Source organism: Macrotis lagotis, chromosome 8 (genome assembly GCF_037893015.1).
Source record: "Macrotis lagotis isolate mMagLag1 chromosome 8, bilby.v1.9.chrom.fasta, whole genome shotgun sequence".
Lineage (NCBI taxonomy): Eukaryota > Metazoa > Chordata > Mammalia > Peramelemorphia > Peramelidae > Macrotis > Macrotis lagotis.
Genome location: NC_133665.1, coordinates 97,100,170 through 97,116,452, shown reverse-complemented (window position 1 = coordinate 97,116,452; position 16,283 = coordinate 97,100,170). Strand labels below are relative to the sequence as shown.

At 45.4% G+C, this 16,283-nt stretch overlaps 2 protein-coding genes and 1 long non-coding RNA gene across 5 annotated transcripts in view; 1 reads left to right on the top strand and 2 right to left on the bottom strand.

Moving 5' to 3' along the window:
* The window catches only part of LOC141495853 (uncharacterized), a 111,942-nt gene that overhangs the window by 36,574 nt on the left and 59,085 nt on the right, over positions 1-16,283 (bottom strand). The gene's annotated exons all lie outside the window — the stretch shown is intronic.
* Positions 7,941-12,609, top strand: LOC141495850 (protein shisa-5-like). The gene is made up of 3 exons (XM_074197651.1): positions 7,941-8,069; positions 9,889-10,098; positions 10,974-12,609. Exons 1-3 carry the CDS (start codon positions 8,051-8,053, stop codon positions 11,051-11,053), a joined length of 309 nt encoding a protein of 102 aa, XP_074053752.1. The 5' UTR covers positions 7,941-8,050; the 3' UTR covers positions 11,054-12,609.
* Positions 12,433-15,652, bottom strand: LOC141495848 (three-prime repair exonuclease 1-like). Its single transcript, XM_074197650.1, has 2 exons — positions 15,592-15,652; positions 12,433-14,158 (listed from the first exon to the last, which is right to left on the bottom strand). The coding sequence occupies exon 2, from the start codon at positions 14,152-14,154 to the stop codon at positions 13,159-13,161; it is 996 nt and encodes a 331-aa protein (XP_074053751.1). The 5' UTR covers positions 14,155-14,158; positions 15,592-15,652; the 3' UTR covers positions 12,433-13,158.

Genomic DNA, 16,283 nt, shown 5'->3' with positions numbered 1-16,283 from the left:
AACTGTGACAGTTAAATGACTTGCCCACAAAGTTTTCTTAGACTGGATTTGAAGTCAGGTCTTCCTGACTTTAGACTGAGCCCTGTAAAATCATTGTTTTGCTTTGAAGTTTGAAAGCTAGTGATTTGTAAAATGAGCACTTAGGATTACAGAGGACCCACAGTGAAGCCGGATATCCTGCCTCTTGACAGATTGGTCAATTTGTGTGTGTGTGTGTGTGTGTGTGTGTGAGAGAGAGAGAGAGAGAGAGAGATTAGTTTTATTTTTTAAAACTAATTTTTTTTAATTTCAAAAAAGAAAGGCATTTTCTCAGGCGGCATCCCATCTTTCACACAGAAATTCTCTTATCCCCACCCCTGTACCCTTTATCCTATGCTATAGGTAACCAGGAAGTAAATAGAAATGCAGTCTATGGCATAGGACTCATGAAATAATCTGATGAAATGGAGCTTCACTTTGAGGTCTAGGAACATTTCCTAGGTGGAGTCCCGGATAGGCCTAGAGCATTTACAGGATGCTGGGTGGATAGTTGGTTCTGTGGTCCATCATAGGCTGCATCTGAAGGATCTTTGTATGGGGATAAGGAGTATGATTAGTAAACAAGAGTTTCTTGGGTGGGGAAGGTAGATAGTATGCATGGATTTTCTGTGGTGGTGGTGGTGGTGGGGGGGCTGCAGCAGCCTGGGAGGGGGAAGAGGTATGGTGGGATGGCTAGGATTGGCCAGAGCTCACCAGTCCTCCAGCCAGCCTCAGGAATAGAACTGGAGATCTGGTTAGAAGGTTGCATGGCATGACAGGAAGATCTCATGAAGGAGAAAGATCATTGGCAAATTGATGTGCCCTAAACCTGCAGAAGCAGACAAGAGTCAGATTGTGGAGATGCATCATTATTCTAATGACAAAAAGGAGTAGGACAGCAGACCTGTCCATTAGAGATATTATTTTTTTTGGCAGCTCTGCTGAGGATCATTAGACAGCGAAAGACAGGACGCTATTGCAGTAATTCAGGCAAGAGATTGTAAGGTCTCCCACCAAGGTGGCTCTGGCATGAGAAGGAAGAAGGATGCAGGAGGTGCGATGGAGATAAAATTGACAAGATTTTCAACTGATATAATATGGGAGAGAGACTACGGGGTAGAGCATAATTGTGAAATTGTGTCCCTAGGTTCCTGGGAGGATGATGATACTCTGAAGAAAAATAGAGAGATATTGGAGGGAAAGATAATGAGTTCTGTTTTTGGACATGTTGATTCAGGTAGAGATTGTACAGTAGGTAGGTGGTGATGTGGGACTAGAGTTTAGGAGAATGTACTTGGAGCTAGAAATATAGGCATAGTTAGCTGTCAGAGTGGATAGAATTGGGAAGACCTGAATTTAAATCCAGCCTTGGACTCTAATTGGATGACCTTGGGCAAGTCATTTTACCTATTTGCTTCAGTTTCCTTACCTGTAAAATGGGAATAATCATAGCACCTCTGAAAATTAAATGAGACAATAATTATAAAGCACTTAGCAGGGTGCCTGTATAAATGTTAGTGCTCCTTATATAATGTAGCTGTTAACATTATTTATATAATGGTTGAGCCTACGGGAGATAAGTTCACAGTTAGACCTCTTACAAGATTATCCTGTAGAGGAATCTTAAGGGGGGAGGAGGATCAGGAGAGAGCAATGTCATGAAACCCAGAGAAAGAAGAGGACATTGAAAAGTGATTGAACAGTCCACAGTATCAAATACTACAGAGAGGTCAAGAATGAGAATGATGAGAAATGGGCTTGTGGATTTGATCACTGAAAGATGATTGATCTGTAGAGAGAGCAGTCTAAAATAATGGCCAAGACTGAAAGTTGGTTTCTTGGTTACAAGATTGCAAAGGATTGAGAAGTGAATGAGAGGTGAGAAAAAGGAAGCAAAACCCCGGAGACAACTTTTTTTAAATTTTTGTTTTAGTTTTTTTACAAGGCATTGGGGTTGTGATTTGCCCAAAGTCACACAGCTAAGTAATTATTAAATGTTTATTAATTTTTTAATTAAAAATATTTTATTTTTTCCAATTATATACACAATGGTAGTTTCTACCTATCATTTTTTGTAAGGTTTTGAATTTTACACTTTTTCCCCTCTACCCTCCCTCCCCTCCCCCACAGAAGGCAGTCTAATAATCTTTACATTGTTTCTGTGCTGTACATTGATCGAAATTGAATGTGTTGAGAGAGAAATCATATCCTTGAGGAGAAAATAAAATATTAGAAGTAGTAAAATTATGTAGTACGTAAGACACTTTTTTTAAAAATTGAAGGTAATGGACTTTAAAGTCTTTGTTTAAACTCCACAGTTCTTTTTCTGGGTACAGATGGTATTCTCTGTTGCAGATACTCTAAAATTGTCCCTGATTATTGCATTGATGAAATGTATTGGTCAGTTCTTGCAAACCAATAGAAGGGTATTGCGTTTTTATATTTTTAACAAATTGGTTCAAAATCTGTTAAAACTCTGAAGATTTTTAAACGGATTAGAAAGTTATGTTTCCAGGTTTTCTAAGCGTGCACCTATGAGTATTTTTCTAGGAGACACAGATTCTGTTTTCTGCAATAAAAGCTGACTTTGAATGCCTTGTTAAGTCAGTGGCTTCATGCTATCATTATGTAATGTCTCCTGGTATAACATAGTTGGGGGAGGTTCATCATCCATCTTTCAAATAAGCTTCTTGATACTTAGAAATTTCTTTTGACTGACCTTGTGGGAAATATTTAGCTCATCCTTATGACTGATAAGAGGCTGGTAAAATGATGAGAAGAGCTCTCATGCCACAGTCAACCCTTCTGCATTTGGGAGTATGTCTGTTCTTTCCTTAGGATGTCCTGCAGATAGCTAGATGATTCGTTTGAGGGAGGAGGGGTGGAAGGAGAGAGACATAGATGACAGAAAGATAGACTGTCTAATGGTGATGCCAGTTTTAGTCCATATATTCAATATTAGTAAAGCTTAATTCATATCTTGTTTTTAAAATGAAAATAAGTGTGTACAAGTTTTAAGATTTTCATCCCCTTGCACACTTTGGAGACTGTTTGGAGATCACTTTTGGAGATCATTCTCCAAGGCCCTTAGGTTATCTTCTATCCCTGAATTCATCCTTGTTGATCTCATACACTCCTGTGCCTTTTATAGTCAAGTTTTATGCAGAAAATTCTCTAATTGTACTCAACTGTTGAGTACAACCTTTCCTCTCCTTCCTAGCTCTTGTCCCTGGTCTGGTCCAATCTCTACCAGGAACCTCAAACCTTACATTCCTCAAAGTGAACTCATTTACCCCCTAATTTCTCTGTCTCTGATAATGATACTGCTAATAATGGCTTTGCAGTCATTTTGTCTCCTAATCTTGGAATCATGTCTCCTTTAACAACCTTCTCAACATACCCCCCCCCCCCATCCAATCTGTTGCCAAATCCTGTCAATTCTATCTCTGCTTTATCTCTGGAAACAATGTCCCTTCTTTTCTCACATTGCCACCACCCCAGTTCAGGGCCACCTAACCTCTCACCTAGACTATTAGATTAGTCTTCTAATTGATATCCCTGACTTTCTCCCTCTTTTCCAATGGCTTTTCCAGCTGCCTGTTATTTGCCCAAATCATTTTCCTAACATAATCAGAAACTTTCAGAGGCTCCTTATTATTAAAATATAAACTTCTTATTTTGGTTTTTAAACTCTCCACAGTTTTGCTGGAACCTTCTTTATAGCCCAGCAAAACTACCTATTTTCATTCTAGGGAAGGAGGTAGATAAACAAAGGGACTAAGCCTCTATTTACTTATTTTTTTCAATTAATTTTTCCAACTGCCTGTAAAGATACAAGAATCATTTATTGTAAGGTTTTGAGTTCCATATTTTTCTCCTTTCTTTATCCCCTACATAGAGTAATATATATATATATAATAGAATAAACATTCATCAAACCTTGTTAGCTGACATACTACCTAGAAACAGATGACTCAGTGGCTAGAGAGCTGGCTGAGCTTTGGAATCAGGAAAACCTGAGTTCAAATTTAACCTTGAACCCTTAGAAGTTGTGTGACCTTGGGCAGGTCACCATGTTAGCCTTAACCCAATTGAGAAAGAAATGGCAAACCATTTGCCAAGAAAACTTCATGGACAGCATTGGGCACAGGCTAAAGGAAATTTGGAAAAAATTGAAACACTAATGCATTATTAATGGAGTTGTGAATTGATCTAATCATTTTGGAGAATAATTTGAAACTATGCCTATAGGGCAATAAAACTATGCTTACTCTTTGAGCAATATCATTCCTAGAGTATGTATCCCAAAGGAATCATAATAAAGGGAAAAGAAGCCCTTTTTCTCTTGACCAAGAATTGGAAATTGAGGGGATGGCCATCAATTGGGAAATGACTGAATAAGTTATGTTATATAAATAGAATGGAGTACTATTGTGATAGAAGAAATGATGAGCAAGCGGATTTCCCAAAAAACCTGGAAAGACTTTAATAAACTGATCCTAAGTGAAGCGAGTAGAACCAGGAGAACATTGTACAAAGTAACAAAGCACAGTGTGAAAATCAACTGTGATAGACTTAACTCTTCTCAAATATAGGAATCAATGACATTTCTAAAAGACCTGTGTTGAAAAATGGCATCCCTATGCAGAGAAAAAGTTTTAGAGTCTGAATGCAGATTATTTTCACTTTTTTGTGTTTTTTTTTCCTTGTGGTTTTCCCCTTTTTGTTCTGATTCTTCTTTCACAACAACTAATGTTGTGGAAATATACTCCCAACTAATGTGGAAATATGTTTAACATGATTGCACATGTATAATCTTATCAGATTGTTTGGTCTTGGAGACAGGGAAGGAAGAGAGAAAAATTTGAGGGTGAGAAACATTTTTTACTGCATAGAAATAAATATTAGAGAGTTCTGAAGGAAATATGAGAAAAGTAGGAAAATAATATATTGAAATTATTACACCATTTAGAAGGAAAATCAAAGCTGTACAAAGTAGAGATTGGAAATTTCATGTTTAATCCTCATTTTATGATTTGTATGTATATATGCAGAACTACCTTCATTTGCATTGTCAAATTCAAAAGGAATTAGGTCACCAAGATTAGAGAATTAATCAACTGTTGACCAAACATGTTGAAAATGAACGTTTTTTTTTTTCACAATTATCTAACTGATTCCTTGAATGGCAAATAGACTGTGTCCAGGAATATTTTCCGAAGTTTTCTCCCATTTGATAGAGCCTTCCAGTCCAAGGACTCTGTTGCCATGAGTTTCAAGAATCCATGGCCACTTCCAAGTAATAGCATATTCCATCCAAAGTGAATTTCTAGCTTCTGTAGGCCGGGTTTGATTCAGGCTTGTCTAGTACTCCCAAGTTGATATTAGACATTCACAGACCAGCTATGAAAAACTAGATTTCCATAGCCAGAGAAGAGAAAGAATCCTGAGGCAGGATACAGCATGAATTCAGTTAGGCAAAAGTTTCCAATTTCTTTATTAGCTTTGTTGGTTCAAAGGTCTCAAATCTGAGGAATGAGAGTTTCAGGTGCCTCCTTGTGGTGCCAGATCTTGTGGTCTAACACTGACACTTGAACATGTGGAACCCCAGGAAGTAATAGCAATGGCCCTAGACTTAGTTCTCTGAAGCCAGATGGTTCCAAAGGAAAAAGTGAGACTGGTGACTTTGCACAGCATCCACCTCAGTGTAATCTAATTCATTTGCCTGGTATCTTATGGTATCATCTCCCTGATGTCATAGTCTTCTTTGAGAATACAGGATAAATAACATCCTCTATGAGTAATAGGAGTGGGTGCCACTGCTGGCAAGTTGGGTTACACTGCTTCTCCATTTTCTTTTTTTTTTGAAGAGAGAAAAATTTGGAACTCAAAATCTTGTGAAAAATGAATGTTGAAAAAAATTAAATTTAAAAAAATTGTGAGGTAGTTGCTTTTCTGCTGTTTTTCATTTTGAAGAAATTGAAACAGACTGAGACTTATCCAGGGTTACAGTAGTAGTGCCTGAGGCTAAATTTGAACTCAGGTCTTCTTCTGATGCTGGGGCAATTAGGTGGTGCAGTGGATAAAACACTGGGCCTGGGGTTAGGAAGACCTGAATTCAAATTGAGCCTTAGACCCTTAGCTGTGAGACCCTGGGCCAAGTCACTTAAGTCTATTTGCTTCAGTTTCCTTATCTGTAAAATGAACAGGAGAAGGAAATGACCAACCACTCCAGCATCTTTGCCAAGAAAACCTCAAATGGGGTTTCAAGGATTCCGACTAGACTGAAATAACTCAACCACTTCTGATTCTAGAACCAGTAGGCTAGCCAAAGTGCTTGCCTTTTTTTAAAATCTGTGTGTTGGCTCATTCTGTTGCCTGCGATGCACGCTTCCTTTTCTTCCCATCACCTGTTGAATCTCTTCCCTTTCTCTAAGAGCCAACTGTAGTGCCACCTCTAAGTTCTGTTACCATGGGGGTCAAATTGAAATAGAAATGGGACCATTAAATCACACATAAAGATCCCTGTAGGTTGCTGGTGTATTTAGGAAACCAAAATGAACGTTATCTATGTCATATTGTATTTCTATTTCTTTTGCTAAATATTGCTCAATTATATTTTAATCTGGTTCAGGTGACATGACCTGATTTGGAGTCTGAAATATGGGTTCAAATTCTTATGTGTGTCTCTGTTGGTATGAGATATATTGGGCAAATCTCAACTCCTGAACACCTGTTTTCTTCTCTGATGGGGCTGGGACCAATTCTATCCCACTAGAGGAGTTTGCTTGAGGCTGGAAAGAAAAAAGAAAAGCCCCTTCCCTCTGTATTTATTTTGTATTTGTTTTTGTCTATTTTGGGATTAATTTGCCCTAGGTGCCTGTATTCTTTTGAATGACTTCTAGGATTTTTTCCTACTCTGAGGCCTAAATGATAAGCCTTCCAGAATCCTGGCTTAAAACTGAGCAATATCCTTTTTTTGGGGGGGGGGCGGGGTATGGGGTTAAATGACTTGCTCAGGGTCTTACTTAAGTTTCAAGTATTAAGGCTTCATTTGAACTCAGGCCCTCCTGACTCTAGGGTAACCACTGCTCCACTTAGCTGTCCCTGAACAGTATCTTGGAGCATTTGACACATATAAATCATTTATCACAATCTCTCATATCAATTATTTGAGTACTTGTCTTTCTTCCTTAGATTCTTTTTAAAAATATATATATATATATATTTTTTTTTTTAGCAAGGCAGTGAGGCTAAATGACTTGCCCAAGGTCACACAGCTAGGTAATTATTAAGCGTCTGAGGCTGGATTTGAACTCTGGTCCTCCTGACTCCAAGGCTGGTGCTCTATCCACATTGCACCACCTAGTTGCCCCTCCTCCTTAAATTCTTAAGGTCTTTGAGAGATAAGTAAAATACTTTTTTCAGTCCTCTTACTTGGGGAGAGCCCACCTCTAACTTTACTTTCATTCATGAAATTCTGAGGGTTAAATATTTTATCCTAAATTTAAGCCTCCCAGTTCAAGGTTCTCTTTTTTCCTCTGGACTAAATAAAGCTTTCACCTCTCCCTCAATGGGAGGCCCAGATCCAGGCCCCTGCCTTCAGAGAACACAAATCAAGTTGTGTACATATCTGTAGCAGGTATTAGATTAGTGGTAATTGGTGTAAGGATTGTCGTAAAGCAGAGAAAATAAATGTTTCTATGGTCAGAGATGGTAGAATGAATGGAAGGAAGAACCACAATGGGTTACTGCAGTGTAGGTAGACCTGCTACGTCCTTTGGGTCCCAATATTGTAAATACTTTCTGTCCTGGACATCATGGGTCATGATAAGATTGAGAGGACATGTTTTGGGAAGATCTATGTATAGGGTAATAGGAAGTCCGTAGAGATCGAGTCCATAAGCTAGTCTTCCTTTTGATTTTTCCCTTTAGTTTCGGGACATTCGTGGGCATTGGAGCCACTATCTTTGTGCTCATTGTGGTCACCATCATCCTCTGTTTAACGTGTTCCTGCTGCTGTTTGTACAAGATGTGTCGAAGGCCCAGACGTGAGTTTAGCCTTAGTTCCACCTTCCTTTTCTTCTACCACCTAATCCGTGTAGATTCATTCTTTCTGAATTTTCCCTATCCTCCAATGTGTCCCCTTTCCAATTCTTGTTTCCATCCCTTGTCCAACCTCTGTCTCTTATCATCCATTTTCTTTTCTCATTCATGTCCTTGTTCCCCATACATTCCACCAGACTCTGATAATCTCTTCCACCCCAGCCTTTACCCCTACTTTCAATTCCATTCATTTCCCCCAAATTTTAACTTCTCTTACCTTTTTCTACCTTTTAAACTGTTTTTATCTGCCTCCCTGCTCCCCACTGAAGCAGTTTTCTCCATTCTTAACTCCTTCCCATTTCCCCTTCCCTTTTTTGTTTTGTTTTGGGGTTAAGTGACTTGCCCAAGGTCACACAGCTAGGTAATTATTAAGTGTTTGAGGCTGGGTTTGAACTCCTGACTCCAGGGCCGGTACTCTATCCACTGTGCCATCTAGCTACCCTCCCTCTTTCCCTTCCTCTTAAAATTTTTATGGTTTTTCCTTATAATTATTTGTGGGAAAATGTTTATCACCAAAACTGAATCCTTTCAAGTTTAAAAAAAAAAACCAGTTGAATAACAGTAGGGTCCTTATACAAGAACCACATTTGATGATGTTTATAACATTCTGATTTAATAGTCTGTTAAGATAGATTAGTTTCATTATCTATTTTCCTGGGTCCATTCTTTTCTGTTTTTTTTTTTCTTATTTCCATTTAACATTTCTCTTTCTAGTCGCCCTCTAGGCTAACAGGCAAAAGAATGGTTAACTCAGTGTCTGTGTGTTGGGGTGGGGTGGGGGGGAATAAGATGCAGTGTATTGGGTCCTAGTACTTGGTTATGGCCATGTGGTGTCTTACTCTTTGTGACCACGTTTGGATTTTTCTTGGCAAAGATACTGTAGTGGTTTGCCATTTCCTTCTCATTTTCCAGAAGAGGAAATCGAGGTAAACAGGTTTAAGTGACTCAACCAGGGTCACATAACTAGTAAGTGTCAGAGGTCACATTTGAACTCAGATCTTCCTGATTCCAGGTCCAGACTTCTTATACCCCTGTCCCCCTGTTCTGTGCCAGATCCTCTGCTTCTCTATTTTCATCTCCTTGCTCTTGATATTCCCTTTTGTGTCTTCCATCCTCTCTGGTGGGCTGTGCCCACCCATCTCTGTGTGCATCTGTTCATGGATCTCTTTGCCCTCCTTTGTCTCTCCTCCCACCCCCATCTTGTGCCCACTTCAGAGTCCTGAGCTCTGGCCAGTTCTGATATGCCCTGAGCTCATCAGGGTCTCCTTGCCCATCTCTTCTCTGTATTCAGGGCCTCTCTGTGTCCTAGTCTGTTTCCCCCTCCCCACCCACCCCCTTATGTTCTCACTGTGCCATAGCTGATTAATTTTTGACAAATGACATTAGCTTTTTGGGCTTCAGAACTAGGAAGTTTGAGATTTTCCTGGACCTAACTTCCAGGAATCACTGGGAATCACTCCTTTTTTCCAGAGAGGGGCAATTCTGTCTTTTGAGCTCATCCATCTCTGGGGTCCGGGGTTTGTATGTGGGTTTTCTTTGTTTCTGCATGTGCCATGAATTTCTCTGGCCATCCCAGATATGGATATTTGTGACTTAGCCCAGAGCATGTGAGGTTGGGGAACATGGAAGAGTCATGCTCAGTTCCTGCCCCCCAAAATGACCTTTTTCATGGACACCTTAGAACAGAGAGGGAAGGTCTTGGGAGACTTAGGCTTTTGATGGTCTAGGAGAGAAGAAGCCTTTACTCTATTATTTTCTTTGCAGCTGTGGTGACGACCACTTCGACTACTGTGGTCCACTCTCCATACCCACAGCAGCAAGCTGTACCCCCTGGCTATCCTGGGCCCATGTACCAAGGCTATCAGCCTATGCCTGTGCAACCAGGGATGCCAGTTGCGCCTTATCCAACTCAGTACCCACCACCTTATCCTGCCCAGCCATCTGGACCTCCTGCCTACCATGAGACTCAGTCTGGTGAGTACAATTAGGATTTTATCCTTCTCCATTTCAGGGCCCAGATCCTTCTAGCCACAATGACTTTACCATTTTTTTTTACCTCTGGGGATCCTTGTTATAAGAATCATTCTCCACTACCTCACTCTTCCCCCCCCCCACTTTGTTTTTTTTTTTAGGTTTTTGCAAGGCAAATTGGGTTAAGTAGCTTGCCCAAGGCCACACAGCTAGGTAATTATTAAGGCCGGATTTGAACTCTGGTACTCCTGACTCCAGGGCCGGTGCTCTATCCGCCCCTCCCCCCTTTTTAAAAACAGTCTTTGTACCCTCTGAAGCTCAGAGGCTTTGTTTGGGGTCACTGACCACTTTCCCCTCTAGTTACTTGTCCCTCTGATCCCTGAGGCCCCTGTACTAATATGCTTTGCTAATTGTACATGGGTGATGGGAAATAATAACCAATATACTTTTTATTCCAATTATATACAAAGGTAATTTTCTACATTCATCCATTTGCAAGTTTATGAGTTCCATATTTTTCTACCACACAACCAAACCAAATTTTTTTTTCTTTTAAGTTTTTGCAAGGCAATGGGGTTAGTTTTTTTTTGTTTTTTTTTTTTAATTCACTCTGGCTCTGATGGAGGAATCTGGACTAGGAGATGTGATTGTGACTAACCTGGAGGGATGTTTTCTTAAAAGACATCTGATTTAAAAAAAAATTCACACTGGCTCTGACAAAGGAATTTATACTGGGGGATATGATTGTGACTCTTGTGACTCATCCGGAGTAGTATCTTTTTTTTTTTTTTTTAAATTCACACTGGCTATGATGGAGGAATCTGGACTGGGGGATGTGATTGTGACTAACCTGGAGGGATGTCTGTTTTGTTTCTCAGCAGGTGCTGGATTGCCATACCCTGTCAGCCAACCTCCATACAACCCTGCATACATGGAGCCTCCAAAGACTGCCTATTGAGCTGCTTCTATGTCCTATCCCCTGAAGCCCCCTCCTTTTCCTCCTCTTCCCTGTCTATCATTGTGTGTTCAAGTGTGTGGGAATATGTATATCTGTGTTGTGTTCTCCTCTCCCGAGTAAAAAGAAAGCTGGATGTTGTTCTTGTAACATTCTGTTTCCCCACAATATATGGGCCAGGATAAGGGACAGAGAAGTGACAGTTCCTAAAAAAAAATCTCAGATTATTCTAGAAAATTTGGTCTGATTTTTCCAAGTCACAGGAGAAAAAGGAAGAGATTGTGAAACCAACATTAGGGAAATGTTTGAGGGGCAATCATGAAAATGTCCCTGTTTCCACATGGCTTTTCACATGTTACGGGTTGCTGCCCTTGACTTGAAGACCAGAAGCGGCTTCCATCTTGGTGCTGGTTCCTGAAGACCTCATAGAAGCCAGGTCCTCCACCAGCCCTGATGCTCAGAGGGCGGACATCAGCAACATGGATCTGAGCTGAAAATGGAGTTACTGGCTTTGGGTCTGTGATCCTGTCAGCTCTAGGGTATTTCTTTAAAATTCTTATCATCTCTCTACTGGCCAATAGGCATTTTCTGATACTACCAACATAATTCATTCTTGGCTCCTTCCATCTCAGGGTCCCTGGTGGAGCCCCAGGCCTTCCTCTCCATCCAATCTCATGTGGAAAGGGGAGTAGGTAGAGATATAACCCTCCAGGCTGCTAGGAAGAACTTGGAGCCAACCAGGAGGGTGCCTCTGGGTGTGTTCTGGAAAGTGGGGGAGGATTCTCTTGAATCAGAGGCTTGAATTGTTCCCTTGATGTAGATATTAAGCAGATTTGGCCAGACTCCCATGAATAAATCCTGCCCCTTTCTTTCTTGGAGTAGAGAGATAAGATGGCTCAGTTTTATTGTCTGAGCCACTTGCTCTCTCCCATTAATTCCTTTGTCAGGAAGGACATCCGGACTCAGGTTTGTCAACCTTTGCTCTCTCCTAATTTTTTACAAACTTATTGCAGCATTGGTAAGTGTTGGGACCTGTATTTGTCTCCTGAGGCAAGAGATTTTGATGCCATTTAAGCTGCAAGTAGCATATGCACAGGCTTGCCCCTGGTGGGTGCGGTACAGGGTGGATAGGGAAGAAGTAGAGGAAGAGGACAAGGCCCCAAAGCAGGGGCCCCAGATTCCCTATCCAGATCCTCGTCATTCTTCTGTAATGTGTGGGAAATGGATTGAGATGATTTTTTTTCGTAAGGGTACCTTCCAGCTTCAAATTGTATGATCCAGCTTGGTTCCCTTCCTTTTCAGTTAAACCTCTCCCTCCTTTCCCCAAAGGAGAGGGGTAGATGGAATATCATTGAGGACTGGTTATGGGGTTGGCTGGAAGAGGTGGGGGTGGGTATTTGATTTCAGGGCACAGGACTTGCCTGGTCTCATCTTTTGTTCTCTCATCGATAATCTGTTGCTTCTGTGTGTTCTGTGAAGAGGCCTGTTCCTGTTTGGGCCAAGCTCCCATTTGTAATAAACCTATGGATTTGGAAATGACTGTTCTGTAGTAACTCCAAGGGGGGGTATTGGGGTTTAAAGGAGCTTCTGGGTCCTACTGGGAATGTTAGGCTAATCAATTTAGATAGGAGGGGGCCTCTGAGCGATGACCTTGGATTCAGGCTGTGGCTTAAAAGTCACTGGTCAGATGAGATGTGGGGGGGGTCCCTGAAATTTGCCCTTTAAAGATCGGTAGATATTTGTCCTTTGCCTTCACGGGGCTAAAGTGTGGAGGTTTTCTCAGGCCCTGATGGTGGCAGCTGGTCTTGGCTAAGTAACCAGATTCTTCTCACTTCCCTTTTTAGATTTACAAAAATAATTCTCCAAGTCTGTGTTGCTTAGAAGGGTGTGTCTAGTTGGTCATCCTCTCCTGATAGGCTTTGGGATGTTGGGGTACAATACAGAGGCCAGGGGAGTTGCTGGACCAGGCTCCTTAGGTTCTTTTGGTGGGAATCTAGGCCAAAAGTTTTCAGGGTTTTTTTTTTTTTTTTAAGGTTTATTTTGCATCTATGAGCTCCTCCCTTGGAGGACCTGATGATACCAGCTGAGCCCCTTCCCAGGCACCATAGTTAGGGTGACCAGGGCACCCAGTACAGAGCTACTGCCATGGTCAAGATGATCAAGGGGCCCAACATTGCCAGCAAGTGGGACACGTTCAAGCGTGAGGTGCTGGGGATGCTCCCAGATGTGGAAGGCGCCTGGGATCTGCCTCTCCTCCTCCTGCCCGCCGGGCTGGCATCCCCGGATGCGGCCGTGGCAGCGGCTGCCCGTGGCTTCTGGCCTTCGCTCTTTCTTGCTGTCTCACCGGGAGACCCCCTGTCGGCGGCTGCGCCCACCTCGGCGCCCACCTCGTTGCCCACCTCGTACATGGGTCTGACGCCGCTGAAAGGCCTGGCGTGAGCGTCCAGCCAGTGCAGCAGCGGCTGGGGCCTGGCCTGGCAGATGCTGACCAGGGCCAGGACGTCCCCCTCCGCCGTGTGGGTGTCCGGCGGGGCCTGGCCGAACAGGCGGGTGTAGACGTTGCCCAGACTGTAGCTCTTCCTCGGGCCGGGCTCCCGGGGCCGGCCCGACCTGTCCAGCGCCCTCATGGCCGCGATGCTGTCCGCACAGAAGACGTCCCCCAGGGCGTCGGGGCCCAGCCCGCAGCAGCCCAGCTCGGCCCGCAGCAGGGGGAAGTCGTAGCGGTCCCCGTTGTGGGCCACGAGGCAGACGGGCGCGGGCTGCCGCCCCAGGAAGGCCCGGAGGAGGCCCACGAGCCCGGGGTCGAAGCCTCGCCGCCCGTGGGCCGTCAGCAGGGCCGTGCTGAGGCCGGTGAGGCCGCTGGCCGCCGCGCTGCAGGCCTTCCCCGGCGCCACGCACAGGCACAGCTTGTCGGCCACGCGGGGCAGCGCGGGCACCGGGGAAGGGCCCGCGGCCGGGGCGGGCTGCAGGGCGCGCCTGTGGATGGCCACCAGGCACAGCTCCGTGACCTTGGGCTGGGAGAAGGGCAGGCCCGTGGCTTCCAGGTCCAGGAAGACCAGAGTCTCCATGAGCCCCGGGGAGGCGGCGGCGGCTTCCAGACCCATGGACCTGCGGAGACACAGCGGAGCTGGGGCACGCGGGGCACAGGGAGGCGCCGGGGCAGGGGGCCGGGGCACCGCCTGGAAGCCCCCGGCCCGAATCTGGGGAATGCCAAGGGGGTGCAGGGAGGGTGACTCACTGCAGCAGTGGAGACAGAGCAGAGAGAGAGACAGAGAGAAGGGAGGAGAGAGACAGAGAGACACAGAGACAGACAGCAGAGAGAGAAGGGAGGAGGGAGACGGAGAGACAGAGAGGGAGAGAGACAGAGTACAGAGAGACACAGAGTAGAGACAGACAGCAGAGAGAGAGAGAGAGAGAGAGAGGGAGGAGAGAGACACGGAGAGAGACAGAGACAGAGAGGGAGAGAGACAGTAGAGAGAGATACAGAGTAGAGACAGACAGCAGAGACAGAGAGAGAAGGGAGGAGGGAGACGGAGAGACAGAGACAGAGGGAGAGAGACAGAGTAGAGACAGACAGACAGACAGCAGAGAGAGAGAGACAGAGACAGAGGGAGAGAGAGTAGAGACAGACAGACAGCACAGAGACGGAGAGAGAGAAGGGAGGAGAGACACAGGGAGAGAGACAGAGTAGAGACAGACAGACAGCAGAGAGAGACAGAGACAGAGAAGGGAGGAGAGAGACACGGAGAGAGAGACAGAGACAGAGAGGGAGAGAAACAGTAGAGACAGACAGCAGAGAGAGAGACGGAGAGAAAGGAGGAGAGAGACAGAGACAGAAAGGGAGAGAGACACAGAGTAGAGACAGACAGCAGAGAGAGAGACACGGAGAGAGAGAGAGTAGAGACAGACAGCAGAGAGAGACAGAGAGAGAGAAGGGAGGAGAGAGAGAGACAGAGAGGGAGAGAGACACAGTAGAGACAGACAACAGAGAGAGAGACGGAGAGAGACAGAAACAGAGAGAGAGACAGAGTAGAGACAGACAGACAGCAGAGAGACACAGAGTAGAGACAGACAGCAGAGAGAGAGAGAGAGACAGAGACAGAGACAGACAGCAGAGAGACGGAGAGAGACAGAGACAGAGACAGACAGACAGCAGAGAGACGGAGAGAGACAGAGGCAGAGGGAGAGACAGTAGAGACAGACAGACAGCAGAGAGACGGAGAGAGACAGAGGCAGAGGGAGAGACAGTAGAGACAGACAGACAGCAGGGAGATGGAGAGAGAAGGGAGGAGACACGGAGGCAGCAGAGGCAGGAGGGGCAGAGCTGACGGGCGGAGGGAGCGGCAGAGACCAAGCGGACAGGCAGCGCGTGCAGCCCCGGGCTCGGCGGCCGCCGCAGGGGGGACCCTGGGCCCCGCGTCTGGAGGACTTCTCTCAGAAGACTGAATTGGGGGGCGGACGGTCTGGGGGCGCCCGCGGCCCGGCCGGCGTGGGGCCCCTCCCCAGGACGTGGCGGGCCCGGGGGTCCGCGCGCTACTCACGTGGCGGGGGCTGGGGGGTTTCGGGGCGCCCTCCCGGCTCTCAGGCTGGACTTGCGGGAAAGGAAAGCGCAGCCCGGGAGGGGCCGCCGCCCGCCCCCCGCCCGCCCCCCGGAGCCCGGGGCGGGGCCCGGCACAGGGCCCGGCGCCTGCGCCCTCTGGCCCGCCCCGCCCCGCCCCCTCCCAGGGGTTCCGGGGCACCTGCCCGAGAGAACCAGGCATGTATGTGGGGGGCCCAGGAGGAAGGGGCGGCTCCTGCTGGGCAGCGCTGGGCACGGCGGGGCGGAGCCATCGCCCTACTTCCTTTTTAGTTTTTGCAGGGCGGTGGGGTTAAGTGGCTGCCCAAGGTCCCACAGCTAGGTCATGATGTATTTGAGGGCGGATTTGAACTGAGGTCCTCCCGACTCCAGGGCCGGTGCTCTATGCACTGCGCACCCAGCCCCTGTTGATCTACTTTTCAATAAAAGAAAAAACCTGGTCCCCTGGAGATGCTCTTCAGTTGAAAAGGGGGCACCAAGCCTAGCGTCAGGCCCAGCTCTGCCGCTGCAGGACTACCCCCGGGCAATGACTCCACCTCAGCTTTCTGGTCTCTAAATACCGATGCCTCTACAGCTTCTTGCAGTTCTAAAATCCATGAACCCAGTTCCGGAGGTTCTCTCTCCTGCCGAATTAGAGGCCCTGGGAGCTACTGACAA